The sequence below is a fragment of the Ananas comosus genome, linkage group 1, assembly GCF_001540865.1.
Source record: "Ananas comosus cultivar F153 linkage group 1, ASM154086v1, whole genome shotgun sequence".
NCBI lineage: Eukaryota > Viridiplantae > Streptophyta > Magnoliopsida > Poales > Bromeliaceae > Ananas > Ananas comosus.
Genome location: NC_033621.1, coordinates 734626 through 761494, shown reverse-complemented (window position 1 = coordinate 761494; position 26869 = coordinate 734626). Strand labels below are relative to the sequence as shown.

The following is a 26869-nucleotide window of genomic DNA, read 5'->3' as shown; positions in this document are numbered from 1 at the left end:
GGTCAATTAGATGAGGATGGAGAGACTCAAAGTGAAGTAATATCATTAAGATTAAGATAAGATAAATGTCGTTTTTTGTTCACATAGATATCTAGTCTCATTAAATTATTTCCCTTTCTTTTCAACTACATGAATGATGATATATAGGATAATATGGATTTGCTTATTTCAAGAGAGGGGGCAATTAGAGGAGGATGGAGAGACTCAAAGTGAAGTAATATCATTAAGATTAATATAAGATCATTGTCATTAATCTTTCACACGAATATTTAGCTTAGTCTCATTAAATTCTTTTCGACTACTCAAACTTAACTTGTGTTTGTGGAACTCTTAATTAATTAAGAGTAAATTATACAAAGTTACTGCTATTTTTCTTTGGCTTAATATCACCAAAAGATTGATCAAATGGTTGAACATGGTGTTTTCATTTTCTGAAAAAAAATAAATCTAGCTAAAAATGTCACTGTATGAAACAACTGAGCTTTGAACTTAGAACCAAATATACAAATCATTAAGTCCTTTGTCACTTGCATTATATATATGATCAGTTAACACATAATAAATTTGAATATAAAAAAATTGCTACTAGATTTGATAATTAAAATTAAGAATACAAATTAAACAAAAGACAAATTTTCAGTTCAGTTGTCCTAAGAATCTATGGCAGGAAATTCTCTTTTACTTAGTTTGGAAGTCTCAATAGACGAATATAAAATTGCAGTAATATAGGACAATTTGGTATATTATCATGTCATTAATCCAATCTAATTTTTATTTTTTCCTTTTAAAAGTTATTTTAAACATAGATAGTGCTATATAGAGTATGTAGACTTATTGGACGAATCAATACTTTTGATTCCCACCATATTCTAAGAAAGTAAATTTAAATTTGAAAAATCAATAATTTATTTGAACAAATTTGGCCTGGCTCAACCCTTCTGACCAATAAAATTTTTAGGAAAAACTTCAAAAAACCCCATGTGGTTTTGCACTTTTTCATTTTAGTACCCTATAGTTTAAAGTGTATCAAGTTAGTACCCTGTGGTTTTGCACTTTTTCACTTTAGTATCCTATAGTTTAAAATGTATCAAGTTAGTACTCTATAGTTTTATTTTTGTATCAAGTTAGTACCCTGTGGTTTTATTTTTATATCAAATTAGTACCCTGTGGTTTTATTTTTCTCTTAATGAAATATTAAACCACAGGGTACTTAAGTGAGAAAGTGCAAAACCGCATAGTACTAATTTGATACACTTTAAACCACATGATTCTAAAGTGAGAAACTGCGAAACCATAAGGTACTAATTTGATATACTTTAAACCACAGAGTACTAAAGTGAGAAAAAGTGAAACCACAGGGCCACAAGAGGACTATTTGAAGTTTTTCCAAATTTTTATGAGAGATCAAACCTGGTCCGCTATTACCGGGTTTGGGTCTTTCCATTTGACTCCGGTTCGACCCGGCGGGCCGTTTTGGACCAATATCGGCGTGGTGTAATCGCAAAACTTTGGGGTCGGGCTGGACCCGAATCAGAGAAAATTACCCTGGACCGAAATTAGGCCCATTGGGCCCGTCTAAGTTCAACCCGAACCAGTATTAGGCATAATTTGAATTGCTTATTGTTAATCATTTGCTAAATTACTGTTGCGGGAAAAAAAAAAAAAAGTTTTTTGCGAAACCTGGTCCAATTTTGACCTAGCTGTAATGTACTCGGTGCGAGCTGGTCCGTTCATAATTCACTACGGTCTATAATAAATGGGACTTATTTATATGTTATACAATAGTACTATAGTACATCAGTAGTTTTTTTTAGTTCCTTTTTTTAAAAAAGCATGAAAGAACAATGTTTTTATAAAGCATCTTTTATACTATACTATTATTTATATATTAATATATACATATAACGTGACTAGCTCTATATGATAGCCAATAATATATGTTATTACTTATTAGAGCAATAAGTTGGACTAAAAAACAAGGGTAGAAGCATAGAGAAATCATCTAACTTTGAATTACTTTTAGTCAACTATCAATCTTTCAAATTTTAATTTATTTGATTTGAAATAATCATAAATATTTTAGCTTCAAAATTTGAAACTGTCGTAACTATAGATTTATTAAAATAATCAATTAACTTGAATTTGGGAGTAAAAATTTTATCGCCGGACTCAAATCAAATAAATTTAAAATTACATATTTAAATTAAAATTTTAAAAAATTAGATATAGTAAATTGAAAATGGTTCGTAGTTTAAATACTTATTGCCCTCCACTCTCTAAACAAACGAATCCGCATATGTGGCGGATGCCGTTAAAATCCTCACCAGAGGTTTTAAGCATCATCCGATTGTGTTAAGCATCTCTCCTCTAAATTCTAATCCCATGGTCTCTTCCGTGTATATATATAAAACTCTCCCCTATCCCACCTCTCTCTCTCCCTCTCCCCACCCTGCTAGGGTTTTGGAGGGCCCCCATTCTCCTCCTCCGCACCTCGCCCCCAACCGCCCCCTCTCTCTCTGTAACCATAACCCTAGCCCTAGGGAATTAGGGATCTCGTCGTCTAGGGTTTAGGCGGAGCTCGCGCGCCATGGATAGATACACTAGAGTGGAGAAGCCGCGGCCGGAATCGGTCATAAACGAGAACGAGATCCGAATCACGTCGCAGGGACTCATCCGGAACTATGTGAGCTACGCTACGAGCCTCCTACAGGTGAATCCTTGTCTCCTCGTCTCTGTTAGATCTTTCGTTCGGTTGTTCTATCTCAGATTAGGGTTTCCACAAGATGTTAAGCTTACGGAGGTGACTGTTGCTGCATAGTGAGTGTCGTTATTCTCTGTTTCTATGTGGATTTGTGCTTTTTGTGATTTGTACGGTGTTCACAAGTCATTGTTAGTTTTCTTCTATAACCTACTCATTGTTGAAGTATTTTTGGACCATGCATTACTTTTGTTCACAGCTAATTGCTTTCTTTTTTCTACGACCTGTTAAATGCGCTTTTATGTATGATTAGTTTCTTTATGTATGGTTGCTGCTCTACATTAGATAACCATGGCATGCATTGCGAGTGGATTAAAGTTATACTATCTCTTAAGCAGCACATTTGGAGCTGTACTAGAGTCTAGACAGTTTCCTTGGAGGATACATTTCCTTCATTAACATTAACATGTAATCTTGTTCACTAGTCACTACTCGTGGATAGTGAATGCATGTTGATGGTGTGGGAAAAGAGAGAGCAGATGGTTACAAAGAAGTGAAGTTCTGCATTTTGATAGTTACATCTGTTTGATTGTTCTTTGATCAGGAAAAACGGGTGCGAGAGATTGTTTTGAAGGCCATGGGACAGGCAATCAGCAAGGCTGTGGCTATTGCAGAGATAATAAAGGTTGGCGACCGTTTCTCTCCCCTTCATTAAATATAGGTAAAATGCATGAAGACTGCCTCAACTATTCAGCTAAAATCATCAGAGACATTAAATTTTAATTGAATGGAAATTGAAATTTGATGCAATTCCTAGTTCAACTAATGGAAACTGCTAAAATCAAAACAGTCCAAAGTTGGGGTCTTGTAAATAGAAAATTAGTTTTTCTTGGGGTTGGGGGGTGTTCTTACCTAAATGCCGACACTTGAGGGGGTCTTCAAAGATTTTACCTTATATATGCTGAATGATTGGGTCCCCTCACCAATCTGTTTTGACTACAGAAAAGGAACCCTGGGTTGCATCAAGATACCTCTATCAGTTCTGTCAGTATCACTGATGTGTGGGAGCCTGTTGAAGAGGGCCTTGTACCGTTAAGTCTCTTACAGGTTTTGCTTTTCTTCAATATTAGTATTGAGCAACTTGTCCATGAAACTTTTAGTGTTTCTATTATTTTGGTGCAGATTGGAATTGACACGCCATGTTTCAATGATCTCGATCTCTTTGTCGCTGAGAGAGCTGAATAAGAATTCCCCTGGGTAATCTGTTTAATACTATCCACTTTCATATGAAACGCCAAGTGGAGATCCTTTATTAGTCTCTGAAGGAAAGCTTATATAATACAGCATAATGACTTCATTTTGTTTCTCATGATCTATCTGTTACGTATCTGGTAGATACCAAGCTCCACTTCATGCAGAGCAGCCAAAGCAACAAAGAAGACTTCAGCAGACCCAGCAGTATCAGCAGCCGCCACAATATCAAACAAGGCAAACACAAGGTCATATTAATTAAGGTCCTGTACGTAGCAGGTAAATTTTTAATTGATGAAACGATTAAATACTTTTCAGAGTTTTTGATGTAGATTCATATGAACGAGGCCGTGGTAGAAGAATAGTGAGAGGTAGAGGAAGAGGAAGAGGGTGGAGTAGAGGAGGATATGGTGAATATGGTGGATATGTGAACAATCAAGGTGGATATGGTGGATATGGCAACAATCAGGATGGATATGGAGGATATAACTACAATCAAGGTGGATATGGAGGATATGAGAACAACCAAGGTATTATTGTATCCTTGTTTCTACTTCCAAGTTATGATATTGAATAATTTGTAATTTGTCAAATGGCTGTGCTTACTGAAGAGATGTCTGTTAGTCAAAGTCACAAACTAATATGTTAGATGGGTTTTTCCTGTCTTTATTGTTCTTCCAGGTTTCTTTGTCACTTATCTCTAGGCTTGTCGATTTTTTCTTTTTACTGACTTAACATTTTCTTGGTAGAAAATGGAGGATGGAACTCAAATTGGGGTCGGGGTGGCGGGCGAGGTAGAGGAAATTGGGGTTACCGTGGTAAGCTCTTAAAACAGCAAACTGTGCCCCTTTCTCTGCTGTTATGTGCGTCCAGAATGGTAGTAATTAAATCTAGATTCTTTTTCCATTTCTCTACCAATGCGATCAATATGTTCTTGCCTCCCGAGGTCAAACTTAGAGATAAGTTTGTGTTTCTAAAGTAGCATATTTTCAAGTACTAGGCCCAAAGAGTATTTTCACATTGTAATGTTGTGACCTAAATTATGCATGAGTTGTCTTACAAAGTGTGTATAATGAGAACTCGTATGTAAGTGATGCAACCCTGGGTGCATAGGAAGTGCGAAGTTAGCCAATTGCATGCGGAAACAAAGTAAATCTTATCCATTATCATCAGATTGTCTGAATATCACTAAAGGAGTCTCTCTTGATAAACTATTGCATTTTCCAAATTCCAAGCCCCACCAAAAGCTTTATTTTTCCTATTTCTGCTTTCATCATAAGGATATATAAAGATAATTGTTTTCTTGTTTTAATAAAATAACTATACTCCGTATCAAATGTTATAGGTGCAGGATATGAAAGAGGCAGAGGTGGTGGAGGGCCCGGAGGTAGAGGTTACATCCGCGGGCGAGGAAGGATGGGGGGCCGAGGGAGAGGGAACCAGGCCTATTAAAATGGGTGATGGCTTCTTAAACTTCTCACAGCATGCTTGGTTGTTTCTTGCGAAAAAGAACTGAGTTATCCATTGGCTTGTCAAATGTGAGGTGTGGTTGTTTGATCGCTAAGGTTTAATCATAAGCTATGTGGTTTGGTGCTTAATTTCATTATGCAGAATATTAGCAAGGTCATCTCATGTTCGTAATTTCTGTGGTTCAAGTACTTGAGCATGCGATTATTCATTGCCCTTCACTATTCCTGTACCCACCAACTCTACGGCCTGCAGTAGAAGTCAATTTTGCAGTTGTTTATTTTAACCCCGAAATGTTTGTTTAAAAGCTTTGTTTCTTAATTCTGCCGATCTAAGCATGATAGACTGAATTATAGATGATTATTATACTATATATATTTGTTAGTTGACTTAAATTTTCTGATGTGTTTTTCCCGCCCCAGTTATGACTCATGAGAGAGATTTTTAATTCTCTGAGCAAGTAAATACTAAATAGTGCTTTTCCTTTGGGTGCTATCGGGTTGCATCTCGCTAAGTATTGGGGAATATGCATATCACGAAGTTTTATTGAGCTACTCTCGACCTGTTGAGAAAGAAACTTATAATTTGTGCCCTCTATTCGGTTCAGAGCTTTTGCAAATGCACTCCAGCGCACTCAGGCACTCTGAATGCTCGCTGGGGTAATGCCCGATCGACCTCCCTGCATTTGTTTTAAACAAGCACCAAAAAAAACACTAAACAAGCAAAAGATTGCATACTTTGGAGAGACACAATAATAATAATAATAATAATAATAATAATAATAATAATAATATAAAATTAAAAGGAAAAACTTTCTGAGAACAAGTAAGATCTCTCGCAATTAGATAATGCAGTTCGCTTACACTTTACCTCTTCGTATCAAACTCAATTATGCCTTATGAAACAGGACTAAAAACTCTCAACAGATATTCGTCCGAAGATGAATCGCCAGTAGACCAAAATAATAAGAAAAGATTATGACAGATTAAAACCAAAACAACTCTCCTGTAATTGTAAAGCAACAAGCGTTAAAAAAATAAAAAAAATGAGTGCACTCTATACATCCAGAGCAACCACAAAATAGTTAAGGATACCTCGCAATCTCATTCTGACCCAACCCATCTTCTCGAGAAGCTACTCAAAGTAGTTAAAATCTGCGGAGGCCACAGCACAAGTCGACAATGCAACAGGATTTAGTTGCAAAAAGAGAATGCTGTATTTTGAATGCGAAGGCGGAATAGAGTGAGCGCACATTAGCATTTGAAACCGTGGCAGATGGACAAGATGATGACGAGGATTAGGGCGATGATGATACCCAGCACGACGAGCTTCATCTTCATGTTTTGGATCCACATCTTTCGCCGCATCTTCGTCCCTTGCTGCCTAAAATCTTGCGCCTAACAAGGAAGCAGCGACCATCGTATAAGATGAACTAGAGAAACAGGTGGCTGCAGGACTATTCATGCACATTGTCTCTTTAGTGGGAGACATAGAAAGCATATTCCCCAAGAAAAACCAAATCAAAATAATTAACTCATATGTCACTTACAACGTAAATTAGTTCCTAACTGCTTTTATGTACTACTGATTTTTTAGCCTCCCCAGCAGAATAATCTTGAGTGAAAAAAACAAAACAAAACAAAAGACCGAGAATTGTTGCAAACCTGTGAGCGTAGATTCTCAGTCTTGTCAACAAGGAGCTCGATTTTCTCCCCACGGTCCAGAACCTGCAAGGAGAATGAAAATTAGATAACTGGGGAATCATTAGACAATTCAAGTTCGCATATACAATAGCATTAGTTCATTTTTCATCTAACAATAAGGGAGGAAAACGAAAGACGCATAAAATACCAACCATTGTTGTTAATTAAACTTGATGCACTGCAGCAGGGAAAATAAAAGAAAAGAAAAGGGAGAAAAAGAAAAATGCTTTACCTTCTCAATATTTTCCATCATCACTCCTTTGACTTCTGAAACCTGGGCTTTAACCTTTGCAAGCTTGCTGATCTCCTCTGGATGTTCGACACAGTACTGCATGTGCTCTTTGAGTTTCGAGCTGCAATGGTAAAACAAAACATTTTTTGGTGATAAGTCATGACCGCAGGCTTTCACACGAACTCGAAAGAGAAAAAGAAGACAGGAGAAATTATTACCCATATTCTCGGTTGAGACTTTTTTCAGTAGCAGTTGCAGCTTTCCCTCCACCATATTTCTTGGTGAATTCTTCTTTCACCCTATCGAGAAAAGCTATTGGAATTTGCCTTCCGGCCGACTCAACTGCAACCACACAGTAAGCTACAAGAAGACAAAGATATGAAAATTTAGTTACTGAAGATGTGATTTGAACTACGTGCCGGATGAATATGGCCAACGAAAGAATAAACTCAAATAGAGCCAAGGCGAGGAAAAGAAGCATCAACAAAGATAGCAAAGGGGTTAGCCAGGAAATTCAATGAAGATATGACTCAAAAAGTATAATGATTCATTTTCTCAAAAAAGAAATGTACAGAGAAATTGATATAATTTAGACTGATAAGCAAGAATAGTTGCTATGTTCACCAGAGGAAGCACTTATACAAGAGGATTGAGATAAAGCTCTCTACATCCAATACTTCCAGAGTTCAGATAAATTAGCTCAAGGCAGGAACTAAGTTCAGGTTCTACAGAGGCAAATAAATTGACTGCTCTGCATGATCTATTATTCACAAAATAAAACTGATTTGTTTAGGACCAAATATAACAAACATGTCATCCTCCATATCCCATCCCAAGACAAATTTATAGAAAAGCAGATATCTCAAACCATAAGATTCTTCAAATCATGCTGATAACTATTAGATTGTCATAAAGAGCTTCAAAAAATCTGTAACAGAAGTATAAAAAGGAACATTATATTATAGCATTAGCATAAAGCCCAACAAATATGAAAGGAGCACGATGACAAAATTTTGAGATATGGAAACATAGCAATAATCTAGACTACGTTGATTCAACAGTCTTATCGAGAGAAAAGAATGAAATTGAAAAAAAAAAAAATTAAGTAGATAGAATCATATTCATGTTCCTTGTGATGGAAACAAAAGCCACCATGGATCCACCAGCACAATGTAAGCCTTAAGCAGTGAAAGGGCTAGGAATTTGCCTCGCTGAGCAGTGTTTTCTTTTTCTTTTCTTTCCTTTTTTTTTTTCAAAAAAGGTGTAGGGGCCAATGCTCTCTCCGTTCATAAGCTAAGCAATGATCACCTTGCTTTATCCTCAGATAGGTGTTTATTTTTTTAAAAAAAAAAGAATTAATCAAGCAAGAGAAGGACATGCAATTGTAGATCTATATGCAGCAACATTTACGAAGATGAAACTATTTAAATGACTTAAGCAAGAGAAGGACTATCAATTGTAGATCTATACACAGCAGTGATTAGATTGATATAACCGCTTTTGAAATGCTTTTGAAATGCAAAACTAAAGAATAGCAAATCAAATATCCCAAAGGTAAGCCTGACTCAGATGAGCCCCACCACATCATTACTGATGAATTAGAAAAATAAATAACTAAGCCCGTTTAAATTTGCATTCAACACGCACTAACATCTTAATACAGGGAATCAACAGTCCAAATGGCCAAATCATTGCAAAAATATAGCCAAATTATCAATAATATAGATATCTAGCCCTAGATCTAGAAGCTAAATCTCCTCCTACAGCTCTTTCTCCCAAAATACTCAAAGATTTACAACCTAATAGCACTCAATAGCCTAATAACACAGCAATTGGATGTGAATCACCTGTAATAACGTCGCCGAATGGCGAATGCAAATCATGATATTAGATCTCATCCAATCCAAAAAAACAAACGGATCAAGACAAAAAACACGCATCTACCCCCAACAATCCACGAATTGGCCAAAAGATATATGAAGAAATCCGATCAAATCGACGTTAATTGAAGCAAAACGAAGGGGATCGGATCGAGGAGAGGCTCACTGAATCCATTCTCGACGAGGTAGTTGAAGGTGTGCCCGTCGCAGTTGTAGGTAAACCTGTTGTTGCTCGCGGGGAGCTTTTGGAGGCATTGCGACGCGATCGCTGTGAAGTTGCCCTTGAACTCCGTGTACTCGGCCAGGATCACCGTCCCACGCGCCACGAAGCTGTAGATCAGCGTCTGTTGCCCCATCTCCCCTACGCAAAACCTAATCCTACCCCTAACCCTAGACCTGTGGAGGGAGAGAGAAAGAGAGGAGGGAGGAAGAAGGAGGGACGAAGAGGGCGTGCGAAGGAAGCGGAGAAGACGATTGGGGAGGAGACGGAGAGAGAGGGGAGAAATGGACGGCGAGGAAATGATTTTGAATTGAGTAAATTGCATCCCCCAGTCCCTGAGCTTTCAAAAACTTTTTTTTGTGGTCCTCAAACTATTAGATTTAGAGATTAAAGCTAACCGCTCTTAACTCTTATAAAAAATTTCTCTTTCGTCCTTCTACACTAATTTTTTAGGAAAAAATAGTAAATTATCTGCGTCATCCATCCTTATAGGGGATGGAAACATAAGTATACCCGGCTCGCATACATGCCATTCTATTTCGACTTCAATTTTCTGAGTTAGCAAGTTCAGAGACCAGCAGTGTAATTATATTTTTTGAACTTATGGGTATGCGGAGTGATTTTTGATAAAATTGTTCGTTTGGATTTTTAATGGTTAAAAAAATAAATCTAACTATCGAAAACTTGTAAATACAAAAAAAATTATATTTATAAAAGTATAGTAGTCGAGCTCTATATAAATATAGAATTAATAAATTATGTTACTATCGATAGTACCGAGCGTTTGATAGTATAGATTAATTCTTTGGCTTTCAATCCAAAAAATGGCTAGTTGAGGCTTTCTTTTATGTGTCTATAACAAATGCTTCCGCATCCTTGTCAGAGCTTTTATGAGATGTTATGCTTCCCTGCTGATTATTCTGAATCACTCACCACGTAAACACTGATGCCAATTCCATTAATTCCAACTCTTCATCGTCTTCTTCTTCTTCTTCATCTCTACATTCCATATGATCAACCAACATGTCTAACACCCCCCAGATCTCAACCCTTAGAGGATGAGCCTGATCCCCTGCGACGAACGAGCTCACCGCGCCGTCCACCTCGATCGCGCTAACAGCCGCCGCTTTCTTGACCCCTCTGCTACCTATCAACTTCCTTATTCTCCGCGCATCGTCTTTCCTATTTGCGTTCAAATAGATGTTTGACAGTTGCACGTAAACTCCCTCGTCGTCTGCTTCCCCCGCCGCCAGTTTGTTTAGCTCTGCCACCGCTGTCTCCGCGAGCACCACGTTTCCGTATGTTCTGCAACCTGTGAGCACCGAACCCCACACCGACTCCTTCGGCTTCATCGGCATTGTTTTAATGAGCTCGGCTGCGTCGTCTAACCGGCCGACGCGGCAGAGCATGTCGACCGCGCAGCTGTAGTGTTCGTGCACCGGCGGTACGTTGTACCGAGTTCTCATCGCGGCGAGAAGTGCTAGTCCGAATTCGACGAGACCGGAGTGTGCGCATGCGGTGAGCACGCAGAGGAGGACGATAGCGTCCGGTCGGAGGCCGTCCTCGTGCTGCATTCGATCCAAGCATGCGATCGCGTCGCGGGCGAGGCCGTGGGACGCGAAGGCGCCCACCATGGCGGCCCACATGTGGGTGTTCCGGTTCGGGACCGCGGCGAACACGTTGATGGATTCCTTGATGCAGCCGCATTTGGCGTACATGCTGACGAGCGCCGAGCCGATGAAGGTGTCGGCGAGGAATTCGGGGCCAGTGCTGCTCAAGTAGCGGTGGATCCAGATGCCTTGGTCTAAGGCGCCGGAGTGGGCGCATGCAGTGAGAGCGGTGGTGAGGACGAAGGAATCGGGCGCGATGCCGGCGTCTAACATGTGGCGGAAGAGGCGCAGGGCGTGGGAGGAGAGGTCGGAGCGGAGGTAGGAGGTCATGAGGACGTCGTAGTGGACGGGGTCTCGGTGGGGTGTTTCGTCGAACAGGTGGCGGGCGAGGTGGGGGAGGCGGGAGTAGAGGCGGAGGAGGGCGGTTTGGACGAAGTGGTCGGCGGGGGAGAGGCCGTTCTTGAGGACCACGGCGTGGAGTTGGGCGCCGGGGACGAGGGAGGCGTGGGAGACGCACGCGGAGAGGGCGAAGGGGAAGGTGTGGTGATCCGGGGGAGGAAGAGACGACGACGACGACGAAGAAGAAGAAGAGGAGAGCATGTAGCGGAAGAGGGGGAGGGAGAGGTGGAGAGTGGGGGAGAGGGAGCGGAGGAGGGAGTTGAGGGAGAGGAGGGCGAGATCGGGGCGGTGGCGGAGGAGCCCTGCAGTGGCGAGGAGGGCGTGCGCTGCGCGGGGTTCCGCTGCGCCGGAGCGGCGGTGGAGGAGGAGGGCCTCGCACTGCTGCCACATTGTAGCCCCAGGGGAGAGGGGCATGGGCGACCGCATGGGGCAAATGCCGCCCGCGGCACATAAATTCAAATTTTGCAGCAGCACTAGCTACACATACTACACACCAAACACTGCACACTTTGAAGCAAAGGCTATATAGTGTGTTTTTCATGTGAATTAATGTTCCTATATATATATATATATATATCATTTCAGTGCGAACTACTGCTATAGAAAGAAAAGTGCTGATGGAGCTGTTAGAATTTGGAACCTGTGACCAATGAAAAGACTCAGGCAAAAAATGGTGATAGCCAATTATTTCATATTTGCTCTCCATTTGAGGAAACTGAACAGAAGTAAAGCAACACAACAAGTACTAACCCGCATTACTGTGAAAAAAAACATAAGAGGGTAGAGTATTTAAATAATGACAAAACAATAATTATCAAGTGAACCGTATGTTTCGAGATATCACAAAACCAGTAGGGATAACATCGAGTGTGCACTCATTTTACAGAAATAATGGCAAAAACATCGCGCTTCTCTCATTGACACAATAACATGTTTAGCACCCTGATTCAGCCACCTGAAACTGTTGGTATACATTTTACATACCATTTCTCTCGGATATTAGTCAGGCGACCCGAGTGGGAAAAAGAATGGTAGCCTCGCCACAGGACTGTCTTGATGTAAATAATGAAACTGCAAAAGCCTCTCTGTTTTAAGTTCCATATATATGTCTATGAATGGGAGCATCAAAGCTTTGGACGACATCCATCCATCTCTTTTCTACTATCAAGAGCGAGTTTTCTGAAAGGTGACCGACGAATAAAACTGGATCTCTGAAAGAACAGATATCAAAGTTCCTTTTTGTGGTTCTTTTGGATTCTTCTTCTGGGTTCTTCCGCTTTCGCTTTGATCTCGTGATTTTTATGGCATCGTTATTTTCTAGGAATGGATCTGAACCATTGGGCAATTCATTATCATCTTGATCGACGGGCATCCCAAAATCGATGAAACACATTGCCCTATGTAAAATGTGAGAGGTGATTAATGTAGATATTCAAAAGAGCCCCATTCAACTACACAAGAAATTTTATTTTATTTTTTTACTAAACATATAGCCAAATGGACCTTACCTGACCTATAGCTATTTAGAATTAAACAACCGAATTCTAAAGTTTTCTATAACTACCTAATCTTTAGATGTCAAATGAATACCACCAAAACAAAGGCAAATACCATACCGTGCACTGTATACAATAACCGACGTTGAATTTAAGGAAGGCGGGAAAGAGAGCCCAATAACCTCTCCTGGAAATTCTTGAAACCTTCTAGGTAAATGGTGACTGTGGCGTCTTGACCATTCACCTAGCTGTTTTGCTTCCACGTCGAACGCATACACCTCGTTCGAAGATGTTGTGATGACAAGCACATTGCTATTCCTAGGAGAGAAGCCGCCGGCGGTAACAGAAGCATCATTCATCCTACATTGAAACCAGTGTAGCCTGCACAAAATACCAAAAGAAATGTTGTACGAACAAATGTGTAAGCACACGTAAATGACTGCTGGAAATGGAGACAAAGATTATCATTGAGGGCTGTAAATTGTCAAAAATTAGAACTCTAAGAATGGAATTGAAACGGCATCAAACTTCAAGGACTGAATTGTCATATTAACCCCAAAAAAGAAAATTCTTGATCAAACAAAAATAATGTTCTAGAAAGTTATCAATAAATTAAATCAAAAGTGAGATATCAAAATATAAACTTGTCTTCCTGTTAATCACCAGATAAGTTCATACAAAACATATATATTACAGGTAAACGAGGAGGGAAACATGCTAGTTGCAATTGCAATTTATGATCAACCAAAAGAAAATTATGTGGGAAACAATGTCAAAGATGCGAATATAAATGACAAGACAAACCTTTGGGTCTCAAGATTGAATACATAAATATCCCCAAAACAACTAACTGCAGCTAACCACTGTCCATCCATACTTGTAAACATTTTTGTTATTGGCGGTTCACTGGATGGGGGGTCTATGTCATCTGCCTTCTTTCGAGGTACAAAGATGTTCACAACTTCGGATGTTTTCACATCCACTACCTGTTTCAAACCAACCCAGAAGTACTATTAGAAATTCCATGTAGCAAATAACAAAAGAAGAAGATCATTCAAGCATTCTATTTCACTACAAGAATTAAAAAAAAGACATACTTACATATATTTTTCTATCATGGCCTGCTAGCATTAAGCTCAACGAATCAACACTAAAAATCATGCTGTGTGCACATGGCAAACCCTTAGGTAGCCGTACTTCGTCTAGAGACCACCTAATTTTTCCCCCTTTATGCCTTCTCAATTCAAATAGGCGTGGCTTTACATGATTAGAGTATGCAATCAGCATTCCCCTACTGGATATCGCGCTGCAAATGATCCGGGATCCCTTAGTCTTATTAATACGAGCCAGAAGTTGGGTAGAAGTGCTTCTTCCAAAAGAAACACTTGGGGCCGAATTACTATCAGCCTTGACAAGTGAAATATCTAAGTAGCTAGACGACTGAACAAGCATTATTGAAGCGCCATCTAAACTGCTATTGGCTGCCAATTTTATCAATGCCGGTTGAGGGGCAGGACAAATGTCGTGAGGTGCAAATTGGGTGAATTCGTTTGCAGAGTATGCAAAGAGTTTGGTGTCATCTCCTGCAGAAATGAGCATTGGAACACGAAAATGTGCCCATTTGTGGTAACTGAACTCAACAGGTTTCTTTTGACGACGAATCTTCGGTGCCTTTTCATCAGGCAAAGAATCTGCACCCAAAAGAGGAAAAAAAAAAATGTAGTCACATGAACAGAAATATCAAGGATAAAATATAAAAATAAATACTACCAATTTAGTGATATTCACTGTCCTTTTGATTTAAACATTCTAATCCGTGAACTTTACTACACATTCAGAAGAGGACTTAAGTGTTAAGTGAAAAGCCTAGGAACTCAGTTGTAGTATCGCAATAGAACAAAGTAGCAATAGCAGGCAGTACAGCGACTATCCACAGATTTCATCTAAAAATCAATATTCAACTCAGTTAATGAAAAGTGTTTATACTGGCAAACCTTCTCTACTAATTGGAGAAGCCATTGTCAAGGCCCTGATATCATGAGTATGAGGCCTTACATATCCAACATACACCCACTTAGTAACTTCATCTCTAGGAATGCCATTTTCCTTGGGACCACTTGCATCATTGGATGGCTTGTAGAGAATTACCTGGTCAAGATTCGATACGAGATCAATACATACATGCACAAAACAGATATATTGCCAACGCTTTATCTAGGAGAGAGTATGAGAAAAAAGTGCGAAATTAATTCAGAGTTTTTATTGCTACCTTCCTTAAAATATTAGGAAGGTACCAACAGTACCTTGGCTTTCTGAGGAATAAAATTAAGTATCAGAAGTTAAAATTTTTTGTATCTACATAATAATACCTTGATAAGCAAAGAACACCTTGCATGCACTTGCCACTTATAATTAGATACGTGATCAGTGCACCTTTTGCTTAATAATAGTTTTTAAAGTCTTCACTGTTTATGTGACAAGTGCACACTTATAATTAGATACGTGATCAGTGCACCTTTTGCTTAATAATAGTTTTTAAAGTCTTCACTGTTTATGTGACAAATAGCATTAAGCTAGAACATATTTAAATCATGATGAAACTTAATTGTCTAATTTTCTTCACTGTGACAAGTGCTACCACACGCTCATTTATAACTTCGATCAACAACCTTATCAGCAAACTAAGTTTATAACATCCATAACATCAGGCAAGGTGAAAATTCGATATTCCTAAATTAGAATAGTTTTAGAATAGATATCCACAAAATTATCTAAAGGATTTCAAATGTCAAATCAACTCAATGAGATACTGCACTAGTCCACACCAACTAACCAGCTAAATGCTAAAGGAACAGACCTGCCCATCTGAACCAGCAGAAAAGACCCTCTTGTGATTAGGTACAGTCGCCAGGGCATTCACATCGCCCTTATGATAAGTGTGAGCTTGCAGAAGAGTCCCATGATGACTGTCCCAAAACTGCACGCTACCTGTACTGTCCCCGCTAACAAGAGTCCCACATCTGAAACAACAGGTTCGAAGAAATCAGAGCAATTACAATACAAAAGGTCAATAGAGTTCAAAGAGAAGAAAATAATTGTGAACAGCATAATCATAACCAACATCTTAGTACCTTAGGTACAGTAATGACCAAACACAAAGTTCTGGTCCACTACCACCGCCTCCAAGGCCGGCAGTGATTCGATAAATCTCATGGAAAGATGTAGCATCCCAGCATCTTATTAGGCTGCAAATAAGTATATAACAAAGATAAGAATGTACCAATAAGAGTGCCACACTGGGAGGCATCTTAAAAGAGATAATGGATGAAAGAAAGGAGATGACTCCTAAACTTCATACAGAAAGTAAGAGAAAGTTACAAATTACTTTCCACAATGTTTTTAAAAGGTTTGTCTACCATGTTCAATCTACGCTAAGAAAGTAATGGAAGGTGAACTTCAGACTCAAAAAGCATACCAGGAGAAGAGAGTGAAGTTCAGTGAAACATCTTAATGAGTGACAAAATGAACATGAAACAAACCAAGGGAGGTTTAATGAATGTCCACATTTTTCAAATAATTGGGTCACTAAAATTCAGTAATCAATCAACTGCTAACAATTCATTAAACATACCCATCACTACTCCCAGAAAATATTAGCTTCGCATCATGGCTCCATACAACACTTAAAATGCGACCTGCGTTAAAACACATTCAGAAAGAATTGAACTAGTCTGAATGTAAAGGGAGAGAAAAGGTATACGAGTCTAACCGCTAACCCTGGGGAAAGATCTGATATAAGTCAGCTCGTCCGACTCAGTGGCATTATATAAACGAACACAGCCATCATCACAGGCTACAGCTAAGCGTTGAAACTTGCCATGAACATGGGCAGCAATTAGTTCATCATTGTCATCATCGTCATCATCAATTTTACTTGATTCAGTGTCACTGTGAGCATCACTATTGGAGTAGCCATTGGCTGATGATATTGTGTCATGGATAGGTTCCAAAGCCATCTGCCAGATAGATCCTCCAATGGAATTTAGAACATTCTACAAGCACCACAAAAATAAATCATCAAATCAGTTAAATTTAAATTGATCCTCAAAAAATGATTTTGTAAAGAAGAATGATTAAGAAAAGTCATTAAATAGAGAAGACGGGGGAGGAGGGGAGGAAGACTAATTCTCTCTTCTTCTTTTTTTCATGTCGATTACTTGATTTTGATGTTGTTTGAGTAGATAAAATGAAGGGGGAAAAAATCACAGATAAATTATTTCAGATTTATCTTATTTGATTATATGAGCAACTAAAGAGGATGATTACTTTGAATAAAAAGGTAATTTCTTTCATATTTTATAACGTCTGATTCATTCTTAAATAGTTATTCAGACCAACAGAAGATAATCAAATTAGTCATTATTTGTGGCGGGGTTCCATATCAGTTCAAGTCTTATAGACAGCTCAGTGCTCGCAAAATCAAATAATTGATTCACATTCTATACTTTGTACAGTATTCTAAGAAACTGCTTTAACTAGACAGTAGAGTGAGTTCTAGCGCTTTGCTCATTATATTTCCAAAACAGTGAGCATAATTAATTAATGAAGGGAGAGTACCTTTTCCTTTAAGGAGAAGAGGTCCCATTCCGAGATCGACCCGGCTATGCTCGATGACAACAACCGCCCCAACCCTGACCCTTCCAAGCTCGGCCCACACCAAACCAATGAAGAAATTCTCGATGCGCTCTCTCCTTGAATCGACTGCAGAAACAAAAATAAAACCAAAAGTAAGTTAAAAATAAAAATCCAAACTTTCACACAGCTCAAACCCTATCGGATCGAAGAGGCCTCGAAATCGTACGAGTTGGCAATGCCATCCGACGGAGCCGGGCGAGACGAGCCAGATCTCGAGGGCGCCATCCTCGCGCGCGGCGGCGACCTGGGAGCCGTCGGGGCTGGTCGCGAGCGCCACCACGGCGGAGGGTTTCCACTCCACGGAGCTGCTCCTGTAGAACTGGAGCTTCTTCATCGGAATAGGAGATCAAAACTAGACGAGAACGAGAACGATGAAGCGAGAGTGAGATAGGGAGAGAGAGGAAGGCTCCCAAAAACCCTAGCCCGTAGCTAACAACCCCGATTCCTCGCGAATAGCAGAGATCATAGGGAGGTGGAGGGGGCGGAAACCCTAATCAATCGACCGATCGGAGGATCGACGCTAGGGTTCGCAATCGAGGGAGAGAGATGGAGATATCGGGGAAAGGAGGGGGAATTGGAGAGAGGACGCGCAAGAGAGATGAGGTAGAAAGGGGGAAGAGACGGCGCCTTCCACCGCTGAGGGTTTTGAAGGGTTTGAAGGAGGGGAGGGGAGGGGAAGAGACTAGGGAGATGGAGAAACGGGTTTCGGATCCTTAACGGGTCTAAATTCGATTTCACGTTTTTATATAATATTTATGAGATCCGATCATCCGAGATGTTGGTTTTGGAGTGTGAAACGGGCCGATGTTATACGGGGCGGAGCATCCACAGACCATTCTGAGCCATTATGGCCTGGGCCATACTCGTACTAGGCTAATGGTCATGCTCGGGCCTTGAAAAATTTAAAATTTATTTGGGCCTGGAAACTGAAATAAAAAATTTAAAATATTTTTTATATTTTTGTTTGAAAATTGGTCTCATCCTTCCCCCACGCGGCCACGATCGGTCGGACATCACTCTCGCTGTCTCGCAGTCACGCGCCGCACGTGGCTCCGAAAGCTCTCGTAAGTATCCATGGTCGCGAACCACCGCGGTGGGCCCCCAACATTATAAACCAGTGGACGTTATCGTCCCCACAGGATAACGCGACCGAACATTTCAAATATGTACAATACACAACACACATAGCCACCCCTCCTCCTCCCGTCCTTCCCCCACCCCCCACCTCACTCCATTTGCTCCAAAACCATGGTGGTGTGGATGGACTCTCGCATATCCCCCTCTGCTGCCGCCGCCGCCGCGGCGCGCCGCCTCGTCGGCTGCGGCGGCGGCGCTGCTCCGGGTCTCGGGTTCGGGGAGGGGGAGGCGATGGGGAAGCGGTTGGGTTCGGTGAAGTGTCGGAACAAGCGGGGCGGAATTAATGGCAGTGTAGGTGTTCGACGAGGGTTCTCTGTGAGAATGGCGGCGGCTACGACGGATGTGGCCGTGGGGTTTAAGGTAACTCGCTGTGGCACTTGCGAGATTGGTTGTTTTCAGTTGTGAGATTAAGCTATTCTAGTTGTAGTGATCTGGTTGACGTGTATTGTGCTCTTAGTTTGAGGATTTGGATTTGGAGAAGAGGAATCCGAGGACGGTGTTGGCGGTTATTCTCGGGGGAGGGGCGGGGACTCGTCTCTTTCCTCTCACCAGGAGAAGGGCTAAACCAGCTGTGAGTATGAAGAATAGAAATTATTCTCTGTTTTGTAGAGTGTACTATGAACAGTTAGACGACCAATTAGTATGCATGTATTTCACTTCAATCTTCTGTTTTGAATCATGAGTTTTGCTGAAGATCATTTTTAGATTTAAGATTTTGGTGATTGCGGACTAAATTGGACGCTATTGAGATTATTAGTTATGTTTACAATTGATTAGTTTCTCCTCGAACTCATCATAGGGATTTTTGTATGAACTAACTCCTCTTATATTTGCTTTAAGATTGACTTCTTCATGGAGAGAGCATGTTATACAAGCCGTACAGGGGTTTTGGGATTGTAGTTTTGATTTATGTCTTTTTCTTCCATAGTTGTCTTGAAACTTATACCTCTTCATGTAACAAAGCGTGTAAGAATTTGATTAAATGTTCTTAACCTTTGCAAACTTTGTCTTATCATCTTCGAGAAGAAAATCACCAAATAAATAAAATCATCGGTTTTTACTTATTTATTTATTTTTATACTGCAGGTGCCCATAGGCGGTGCATATCGGTTAATTGATGTGCCAATGAGCAACTGCATAAATAGCGGCATCAATAAAGTGTATATTCTCACCCAATTCAATTCTGCATCCCTAAACCGACATCTCGCTCGGGCTTACAGCTTCACCAATGGTGTGGGCTTTGGAGATGGATTTGTCGAGGTAAGTGATTCTGAGTTAAATCATCTAATTTGGTGATACTTGTTCATGTTGTAGCTTATGTCGCTATCTTTACAAATAACAAATGGGAAGTGCGCCAACCTGAGTGTACTCACCGTAGTGTTATCAAGCTGTTGTGACCTGAAGTGATTGCAACTTCTTAGGTCTTCTTCTAATTGTTTGGATATCTTTCTCAGAAATTGTCTTATAATTGTGGTGGTAAGAGAATAAAAGGAATCATGGCTGTTCACTACGTTTATGATTACGTTCAGGTGCTCGCTGCTACCCAAACACCTGGAGAGGAAGGAAAAAAATGGTTTCAGGGTACTGCGGATGCAGTTCGTCAGTTCCATTGGCTTTTTGAGGTATCTTGTTTCTGTGAAACTATATATATTGCATTGGCTATTTTAATGCTTTTCTGTCTTTTCTGCTAACCAGTTTGATGCTGTATATGCTGAGAAGGATATGAATGCTGATCGTTTGGTTAGTGTTAATATGTAGGATGCCAAAGGTAAGAAGATAGAAGATGTTCTCATTCTTTCTGGTGATCATCTTTACCGTATGGATTATATGGACTTTGTTCAGGTAAGTATGGACGGAGATTATGTGTTTTATTTATTTTTTCAGGAGTAAAAATATTTAACTTGCTTCATTTCCAGAGTCACCGACAAAGTGGTGCTGATATTACCCTTTCATGTCTACCAATGGACGACAGGTGATTGATTGAAGTTCATGATATGCTTTTCCTTAAGTAATTGATTGACCCAGTCCTACATTTATATTGCAATGTAATATAAGTAGTGTTAGATATATATGATATACCTATGAAAATCATCTAATTGCATATGTTCCTGCAAAATCTGAATCTACTAATTAACTAACAACACAATCATTTTTTTTTCATGCAGTCGTGCTTCTGATTTTGGCTTAATAAAGATAGATAATAAGGGAAGAATCATTTCATTTAGTGAAAAACCAAAGGGAGGTGACTTGAAAGCAATGGTAAATTAGTCATCATTCTTTTCTCTTTCTTTTTTCGCTTTCTGATTAAGTGTCTGTTTGGCTTTGGTTTTAGAACCGCTTCTCTTCCCAAGAAGTAAAGTAGAAGTTTGTAGAAACCAGGCATTTGGCTAGCAAAAGTTTGGAGCCTTACGGAGGTGGCAAGCTATAGTGAGCTTTGGGCCTGAAAAGTTCTAATTTGAAACTTTTGATTATCCTAAAGTGATAAACTATTGATGAAATTTGGTGAAAAAGCTATTAATACTTCTTCTAACAGCTCTATTCAAGTAGAACTTCAGCAGAAGCTCCACTTAGACCAAACAGGCCGTCTAGAAGTTTTTAAAATGTGTTAGTATTGATCCAATGACTAAAAAGTCTTTTCTATTATACAGCAAGTCGACACCACTGTCCTAGGCCTGTCACAAGATGAAGCAGTAAAGAAACCATATATTGCATCAATGGGAGTTTATCTGTTTAAGAAAGAGCTACTTTTGAATCTTCTAAGGTATGCGCATTCAATCCATTGGGATCTTTGTGCTGTGAACTCTGATGAACTTAAGAAAGGGCTTCTTTTTTTTTGAGAGAGAGAATTTATTTTCTTGTTATTGGCTGGGAATTTTCCTTTACCCTTCACAACATGTGGAAAAATATTATGATTAAAATAATATTTTCAATTCCATTTGTATATTTCAGATCAAAGTTTTTAAAATTTCAAAGAGCTCCCTGAATATAATTCACAAGCAATGCTGTGTATTTTCAATTATGCTTTTCAAAAACTTCAGTAATTTTCCTCAACTCATCACCATCCTCTCTGAATATATAATCAATAACAGCATTCTTAAACTAGAACCTTAGGTGTTATGCATCATTGTTAGGTCAGATGGCGGTTTCCTACTGCAAATGACTTTGGATCAGAAATAATTCCAGCTTGTGCAAAAGAGTTCTTCATCCAGGTTTGTACTAGTATTATTGAAATGTACGCAAGTTTTTGCTGGTTTGATTAATTTTCAATGGCAATGTAATGTTGTTGTTGCAGGCATATCTTTTCAATGATTACTGGGAGGACATCGGGACTATTAAATCTTTTTTCGAAGCAAATCTTGCCCTTACTGCTCATGTACGTGTTTGTGAGCCTTGTGGCTTTAAAAAATTATTTTTTGGATGATATCCATATTAATTATTACCATGCTTTTCATATTTATGAACATTACAGCCGCCAAGCTTCAGCTTTTATGATGCCACAAAACCGATGTACACATCACAAAGAAACTTACCTCCAACAATGATGAACAATGGCAAGGTTGGTTACTTGAATTTATTTTCATCACTAAATATCTTTAAAATTTACCTGATACTTCTATATCCATAATAATAATTTTCTTTTCATTTTCTTCATCCATCCTATTTATGCCTCAAAGTGGGACTTATCAGTGCTGCTTTATGGTACATTTTGGTTATATTTGCTTGCCGTCATTGCTTTATCTTGGCCTTTTTTTAAAAATTTTTCATAGATTGTTGATTCGATTGTGTCGCATGGGTGTTTCATTTCGGACTGCTTCATAGAGCACAGTGTAGTTGGAGTCCGCTCTCGAATAAGCTCCAATGTGCACTTAAAGGTTAGTCCTTTCTCTAAATAAGTGCAGCTAAATAAAAGGAGAAAAAGAGAGTCCATTTGCAATTGGTACAGATGAACTGTGATCAGATGTTACCAATCCATGGCACTATACTTGCAGGACACGGTGATGCTGGGTGCTGACTTTTATGAAACGGAAGCAGAAATAGCATCTTTGGTAGCTGAAGGGAGGGTTCCTGTTGGAATCGGTGAGAACGCAAAGATAAGGTGCTGTTGTTTCCGAGCAAAGCTTGCTGCTTCATGGAGATAATTATTTTACATATACACTGCAGTTTCATCTATTTACATATATATATATATATCCCTGCAAAATCTTAATTCTTGTATATTGCAGGAATTGCATTATAGACAAGAATGCAAGGATAGGAAAGAATGTGATTATTGCAAACTCAGAGGTATGATTTCTAACGTAGTATATCTTGATGGTCAGACATAATTTTTCTGTTGGTGGAAAATGTCTGGTCTTCTCTTTTGCACTTTATAGTTTTCAGTATATTCTTTCGAGTGTCATTAGTGAGATAGCATGCATATGTGAGACCTTGCATAAGACTGGAGCTGGACTAATGAACTCTCTCTCTCTCTCTCATTAGTAATATTAATTTCTGCAATGTCAATCATTGGATTAAAGGTGCATTAAAAAGTCTAGAAAATCTCAGCAAGTGTAGCATTGCTCTGTTCATCCATTCTCCATGCCTAATACCCAAATGTATTATAATTGATGTGATCATTCAACAACTCCTTTTTGAGAGAGCAAGTTGAAATTGAAGTATAAAGCACATAAAGTGGTTGCAAATAACTTAATGGACTGTTGCAGGGCATACAAGAGGCTGACAGATCTGCCGAAGGATTTTATATACGATCTGGCATCACCATCATACTAAAGAACTCCACCATTGAAGATGGATTTACGATATAAATAAATTTCCTCAATTGATCCTGAAGACCAACATGTGATTGGTGAGCAATCATTTCCTTATTTAGTCCGCTACAATAAGAATGTAGATAACATGCATCTTCGTCGCAGGAGTTCATTTGATTTATATATGAATAGTCAAAAGTGCTGTGATTATCCTCAAGTTCTCTTGTAGGAACTTTATTAGTATTGTAATCTTATGGAAAGTATAGGAGTAATAATTACGATGCTGGGGCTTCGCAGCGTCAAACGATGATATTGGTATCCTTCGTTCCTTCAATAAATGAGTTACTTGTGATATTGGTATCCCAGTGTCTTTTTATTGTCACTCTTTCATTTTTATTAATTTTGATAGAACATTTCAAAATTTCTACCAAAATTAGTAACCAGCATCATAGAGATTGATTTGTCATGAACAACAATGAGATATCAAAGAAAACCAAGAGAACACTTTCTGGATCAAATGATCTATCTATTATGTCAGGACGGATGATAGTGTGACAGGGAGTCTCTCCTTCATCTTGACAGTTGGAAATGTTGTGAATCTTATCTTCTTCAGCCACCCAACTGTCCAAAATGGTTATTCCAAAAATTAACACGTAAACTTCGATATATTTAGAGCAAAATTTTCCCTTATTTTCCTTCACATCAGTAGTGTTAAGTGCTTGTGAGTATATAAATAGTACTGCAAACAACTTAGAAAACTGGAGCTTTCATAAACAAAAAGAAAATACAACTTGGAAGACGCTGGATCACGAAAACACTATGATTATGAGTTATTTAGAAAGAGACAAATGGGAATAGGAAAAAAGCAAGTATGTTTATGCGTAGGCATGGAAGTGAGGTTATATATGAAAAAATCATACAAAAATGTATATACTGTGCTAATATATTGATGCACATAAGCTGAAATATAGTTAGAGAAATTCTCAACAAAAACAAACACCAATATGTGAAACAAAAGGTGCATGATTACAGGAAACGGCGCTTTTTCGTGAAGCTCAGAGGCGCAAATGATATATTCTAGATTCATAGAAAAAAAAATACAAAACTTATTTTCTTTAATATGTAGATTTATTTGAGATTCAGAAAAAGTTTAATGCAAGGATTCATAGTCTTTAATGTAGTGTGTAACCTTTTTAGGTACGGTAAAATATGTAAGTATCCACAAAAAATATATTTTATCATGTCATTTTCTTTTTGCTCCCCGCGTGTCGTGTTGCTATTTCATTTTGAGAATATTAATTATTAAAATAATATGCACTGTGTTAGGCCCGGATACACTGGGCGCAAACAATAAAATTGTGGGCTTTTTTTCAATTTAGCCCCCGAACAAATTTTTTTTTAAAAATAGTCCTATCAAAATTTAATTTGCAAAAATTATCCTGACCTTGCCACGCAAGCGCCACGTCAGCGCTACGCGGATAGGACGGGCCAGTGTGTTAAGTTGAAAACGGTGAATCATTCACCGTGTTTCACATGGTATATTTATATTCATTTTCTTCTCTTTTAGGAATGTCAACGGGTCGGGTTTGGATCGGGTTTCTAAAAATCCGAAATCGAATTCGAAAATCAAATTAAAACCCGAATACGAATCCGAGCCTGGCAGATTTTAAAAATCCATACGTATATCCATATGTTAAAGTTATATGGGTATGGATTTTTAAAATCCGCCGGGTTCAGATTCGGGTTCGAGTTTTAATTTGATTTTCGGATTTGGATTCAGGTTTTTTAAAACCCGATACAAATCCGACCTGTTGACATTCCTAAAAGAGAAGAAAAGAAATACAAATACACCGTGTGAAACACGGTGAATGGTTCACAGTGTTTGAACACGGTGAATGGTTCACCGTGTTCAACTTAACACACTGGCCCCAGCCCTGCCCGCGTGGCGCTGATGTGGCGCCTGCGTGGCAGGGCTAGGACCATTTTTGCAAATTAAATTTTGACAGGGCTATTTTGAAAATAAAATTTTTTAGGGGGCCATTTGCAAAAAAAGCCCTAAAATTGTCCATCAAACAAAAAATTGTAAAAGATTTTTCTTTTCTTTTTATTTTTTCTAGAGAGATTATATGTTATCTATTTCGTTTGTTTTTTTTTTTAAAAAAAAACTTAGCTACAAACATAAAGCAACTGAACTTTAAAATTGAAATTTCAAGTGTGAACCATCAAGCTCTTTATTAATTGCGCTAGAGACGATAAGTTTGTAAAGAAAAATTGTTACAAGATGGACAATATAGTTGAATTATTATTATTATTATTATTATTATTATTATTATCAACAAGGAGTAGGAAGTATTAATTATATAAGACAATTGTCAAAATTCCACCCAAAAAAATTCTTCTAAGTTCATAATTTTTTTTTCAATTAATATTTCTTTTCCATTTAAAATTGCGAGTTGAAGATTGTAGATACCATATAATGTATTTTAAATCGGGCTCAGTATCAGAAGATGAAACTGATTAAATGAAATTAAAACTTAGAACCTCACTTTCTCTAATAAAAGCTCATGTTCAAACAAGGGAGAAATAAAAAAAAAAAAAAACAAAAACAGAATCTATTACCAAGTGAACCGGATCTCTTTATTCGACCCAACTCGAACCGGCCACGCAAGTTCGGTCCGAGTCGGTTGAACTTCTCCCTTCGTGCCGCCATGTCATTTATTCGCTAAAAATTATCTGCACCGAGTGTATCCGTACACATTATACACCAAACCAAGTGTGATCAGTGCCTTTAAATCGAAATTTGATCTCAGATATGTGATTAACAACATCTAAAGATGTCATAAATTTTAAAACATATTTACTAAGATATAAAACAATTACCAAAAAAAAAAATCAAATATTAGAAAGAGACATTACTCATTTTGAAACTTAGGCATGTGAATATAATGTGGAAAGTTAAGTTAAAATTTTAAGGTCTCTCAGGAGAAATTTTTTTTCCATAATTATTCAACTTAAAGTATGTTTTTGATGAATCCTTTCAAACCATTTGAGGTAGCGAAGTCTAATCAAATCCAATACAATAAATTAATGTTAAAATAATGCTAAATAAAATTTAATTCTATGATTTTATGCGAAAAATGAGAAGGTTTGATATTGGTGTGATTATTTTTTTTTAATTTGAAATGCATCAAAAGACAAAAAAAAAAAAAAAATCCTGCAAATATTAATTTTCAAAGTACGGTGTATGGTGAACCGGGCGCATGGAATAATCCCTTCTCTCAGATTCGTTTTTGCAGCAAAATAAAAGAGCTCTTCGCCGCACGACCTCCTCCT

General features: G+C 38.6%; 4 protein-coding genes and 1 pseudogene across 6 annotated transcripts; 2 read left to right on the top strand and 3 right to left on the bottom strand.

Annotated features, from left to right (window-relative positions):
* LOC109712504 (TATA-binding protein-associated factor 2N-like) lies at window positions 2396–5723 on the top strand. Of its 3 annotated transcripts, none has more exons than XM_020236097.1 (8): window positions 2396–2710; window positions 3303–3383; window positions 3701–3789; window positions 3881–3955; window positions 4094–4197; window positions 4282–4479; window positions 4699–4826; window positions 5295–5723. In XM_020236097.1, exons 1-8 carry the CDS (start codon window positions 2588–2590, stop codon window positions 5463–5465), a joined length of 969 nt encoding a protein of 322 aa, XP_020091686.1. In that variant the 5' UTR covers window positions 2396–2587; the 3' UTR covers window positions 5466–5723. The 3 variants fall into 3 exon arrangements, with proteins under 3 accessions (XP_020091686.1, XP_020091695.1, XP_020091702.1); XM_020236106.1 differs by having other exon boundaries at window positions 2399–2710; window positions 4699–4767; XM_020236113.1 differs by lacking the exon at window positions 4699–4826 and having other exon boundaries at window positions 2399–2710.
* LOC109712523 lies at window positions 6229–9900 on the bottom strand (annotated as a pseudogene).
* Window positions 10345–11953, bottom strand: LOC109712495 (putative pentatricopeptide repeat-containing protein At3g28640). The gene has a single exon (XM_020236084.1). It carries the CDS (start codon window positions 11884–11886, stop codon window positions 10381–10383), a length of 1506 nt encoding a protein of 501 aa, XP_020091673.1. The 5' UTR covers window positions 11887–11953; the 3' UTR covers window positions 10345–10380.
* On the bottom strand, window positions 12222–18304 carry LOC109721490 (U3 small nucleolar RNA-associated protein 4-like). Its single transcript, XM_020249144.1, has 11 exons — window positions 17818–18304; window positions 17574–17717; window positions 16726–17008; window positions 16588–16651; window positions 16088–16201; window positions 15814–15976; window positions 14951–15104; window positions 14058–14647; window positions 13761–13942; window positions 13077–13337; window positions 12222–12857 (listed from the first exon to the last, which is right to left on the bottom strand). Exons 1-11 carry the CDS (start codon window positions 17983–17985, stop codon window positions 12551–12553), a joined length of 2430 nt encoding a protein of 809 aa, XP_020104733.1. The 5' UTR covers window positions 17986–18304; the 3' UTR covers window positions 12222–12550.
* Window positions 18854–23896, top strand: LOC109721479 (glucose-1-phosphate adenylyltransferase large subunit 3, chloroplastic/amyloplastic). Its single transcript, XM_020249134.1, has 15 exons — window positions 18854–19148; window positions 19246–19359; window positions 19875–20048; window positions 20318–20410; window positions 20547–20630; window positions 20705–20760; window positions 20954–21047; window positions 21437–21549; window positions 21925–21997; window positions 22081–22161; window positions 22258–22344; window positions 22556–22660; window positions 22778–22884; window positions 23012–23072; window positions 23492–23896. Exons 1-15 carry the CDS (start codon window positions 18900–18902, stop codon window positions 23591–23593), a joined length of 1593 nt encoding a protein of 530 aa, XP_020104723.1. The 5' UTR covers window positions 18854–18899; the 3' UTR covers window positions 23594–23896.

Excerpts from the sequence above, each read along its gene's own strand:
- LOC109712504 (XM_020236097.1), top strand. The coding sequence starts at position 2,588 with ATGGATAGATACACTAGAGTGGAGAAGCCGCGGCCGGAATCGGTCATA. Across the intron at positions 2,711-3,302 it reads ACGCTACGAGCCTCCTACAG|GAAAAACGGGTGCGAGAGAT; the intron begins GTGAATCCTTGT and ends TTCTTTGATCAG. Across the intron at positions 3,384-3,700 it reads CTATTGCAGAGATAATAAAG|AAAAGGAACCCTGGGTTGCA; the intron begins GTTGGCGACCGT and ends TTTTGACTACAG.
- LOC109712495 (XM_020236084.1), bottom strand. The coding sequence starts at position 11,886 with ATGCGGTCGCCCATGCCCCTCTCCCCTGGGGCTACAATGTGGCAGCAG.
- LOC109721490 (XM_020249144.1), bottom strand. The coding sequence starts at position 17,985 with ATGAAGAAGCTCCAGTTCTACAGGAGCAGCTCCGTGGAGTGGAAACCC. Across the intron at positions 15,977-16,087 it reads TGGTCATTACTGTACCTAAG|ATGTGGGACTCTTGTTAGCG; the intron begins GTACTAAGATGT and ends CTGTTGTTTCAG. Across the intron at positions 13,943-14,057 it reads GCCATGATAGAAAAATATAT|GTAGTGGATGTGAAAACATC; the intron begins GTAAGTATGTCT and ends GGTTTGAAACAG.
- LOC109721479 (XM_020249134.1), top strand. The coding sequence starts at position 18,900 with ATGGTGGTGTGGATGGACTCTCGCATATCCCCCTCTGCTGCCGCCGCC. Across the intron at positions 20,631-20,704 it reads ATTATATGGACTTTGTTCAG|AGTCACCGACAAAGTGGTGC; the intron begins GTAAGTATGGAC and ends CTTCATTTCCAG. Across the intron at positions 22,885-23,011 it reads GGTGAGAACGCAAAGATAAG|GAATTGCATTATAGACAAGA; the intron begins GTGCTGTTGTTT and ends TGTATATTGCAG.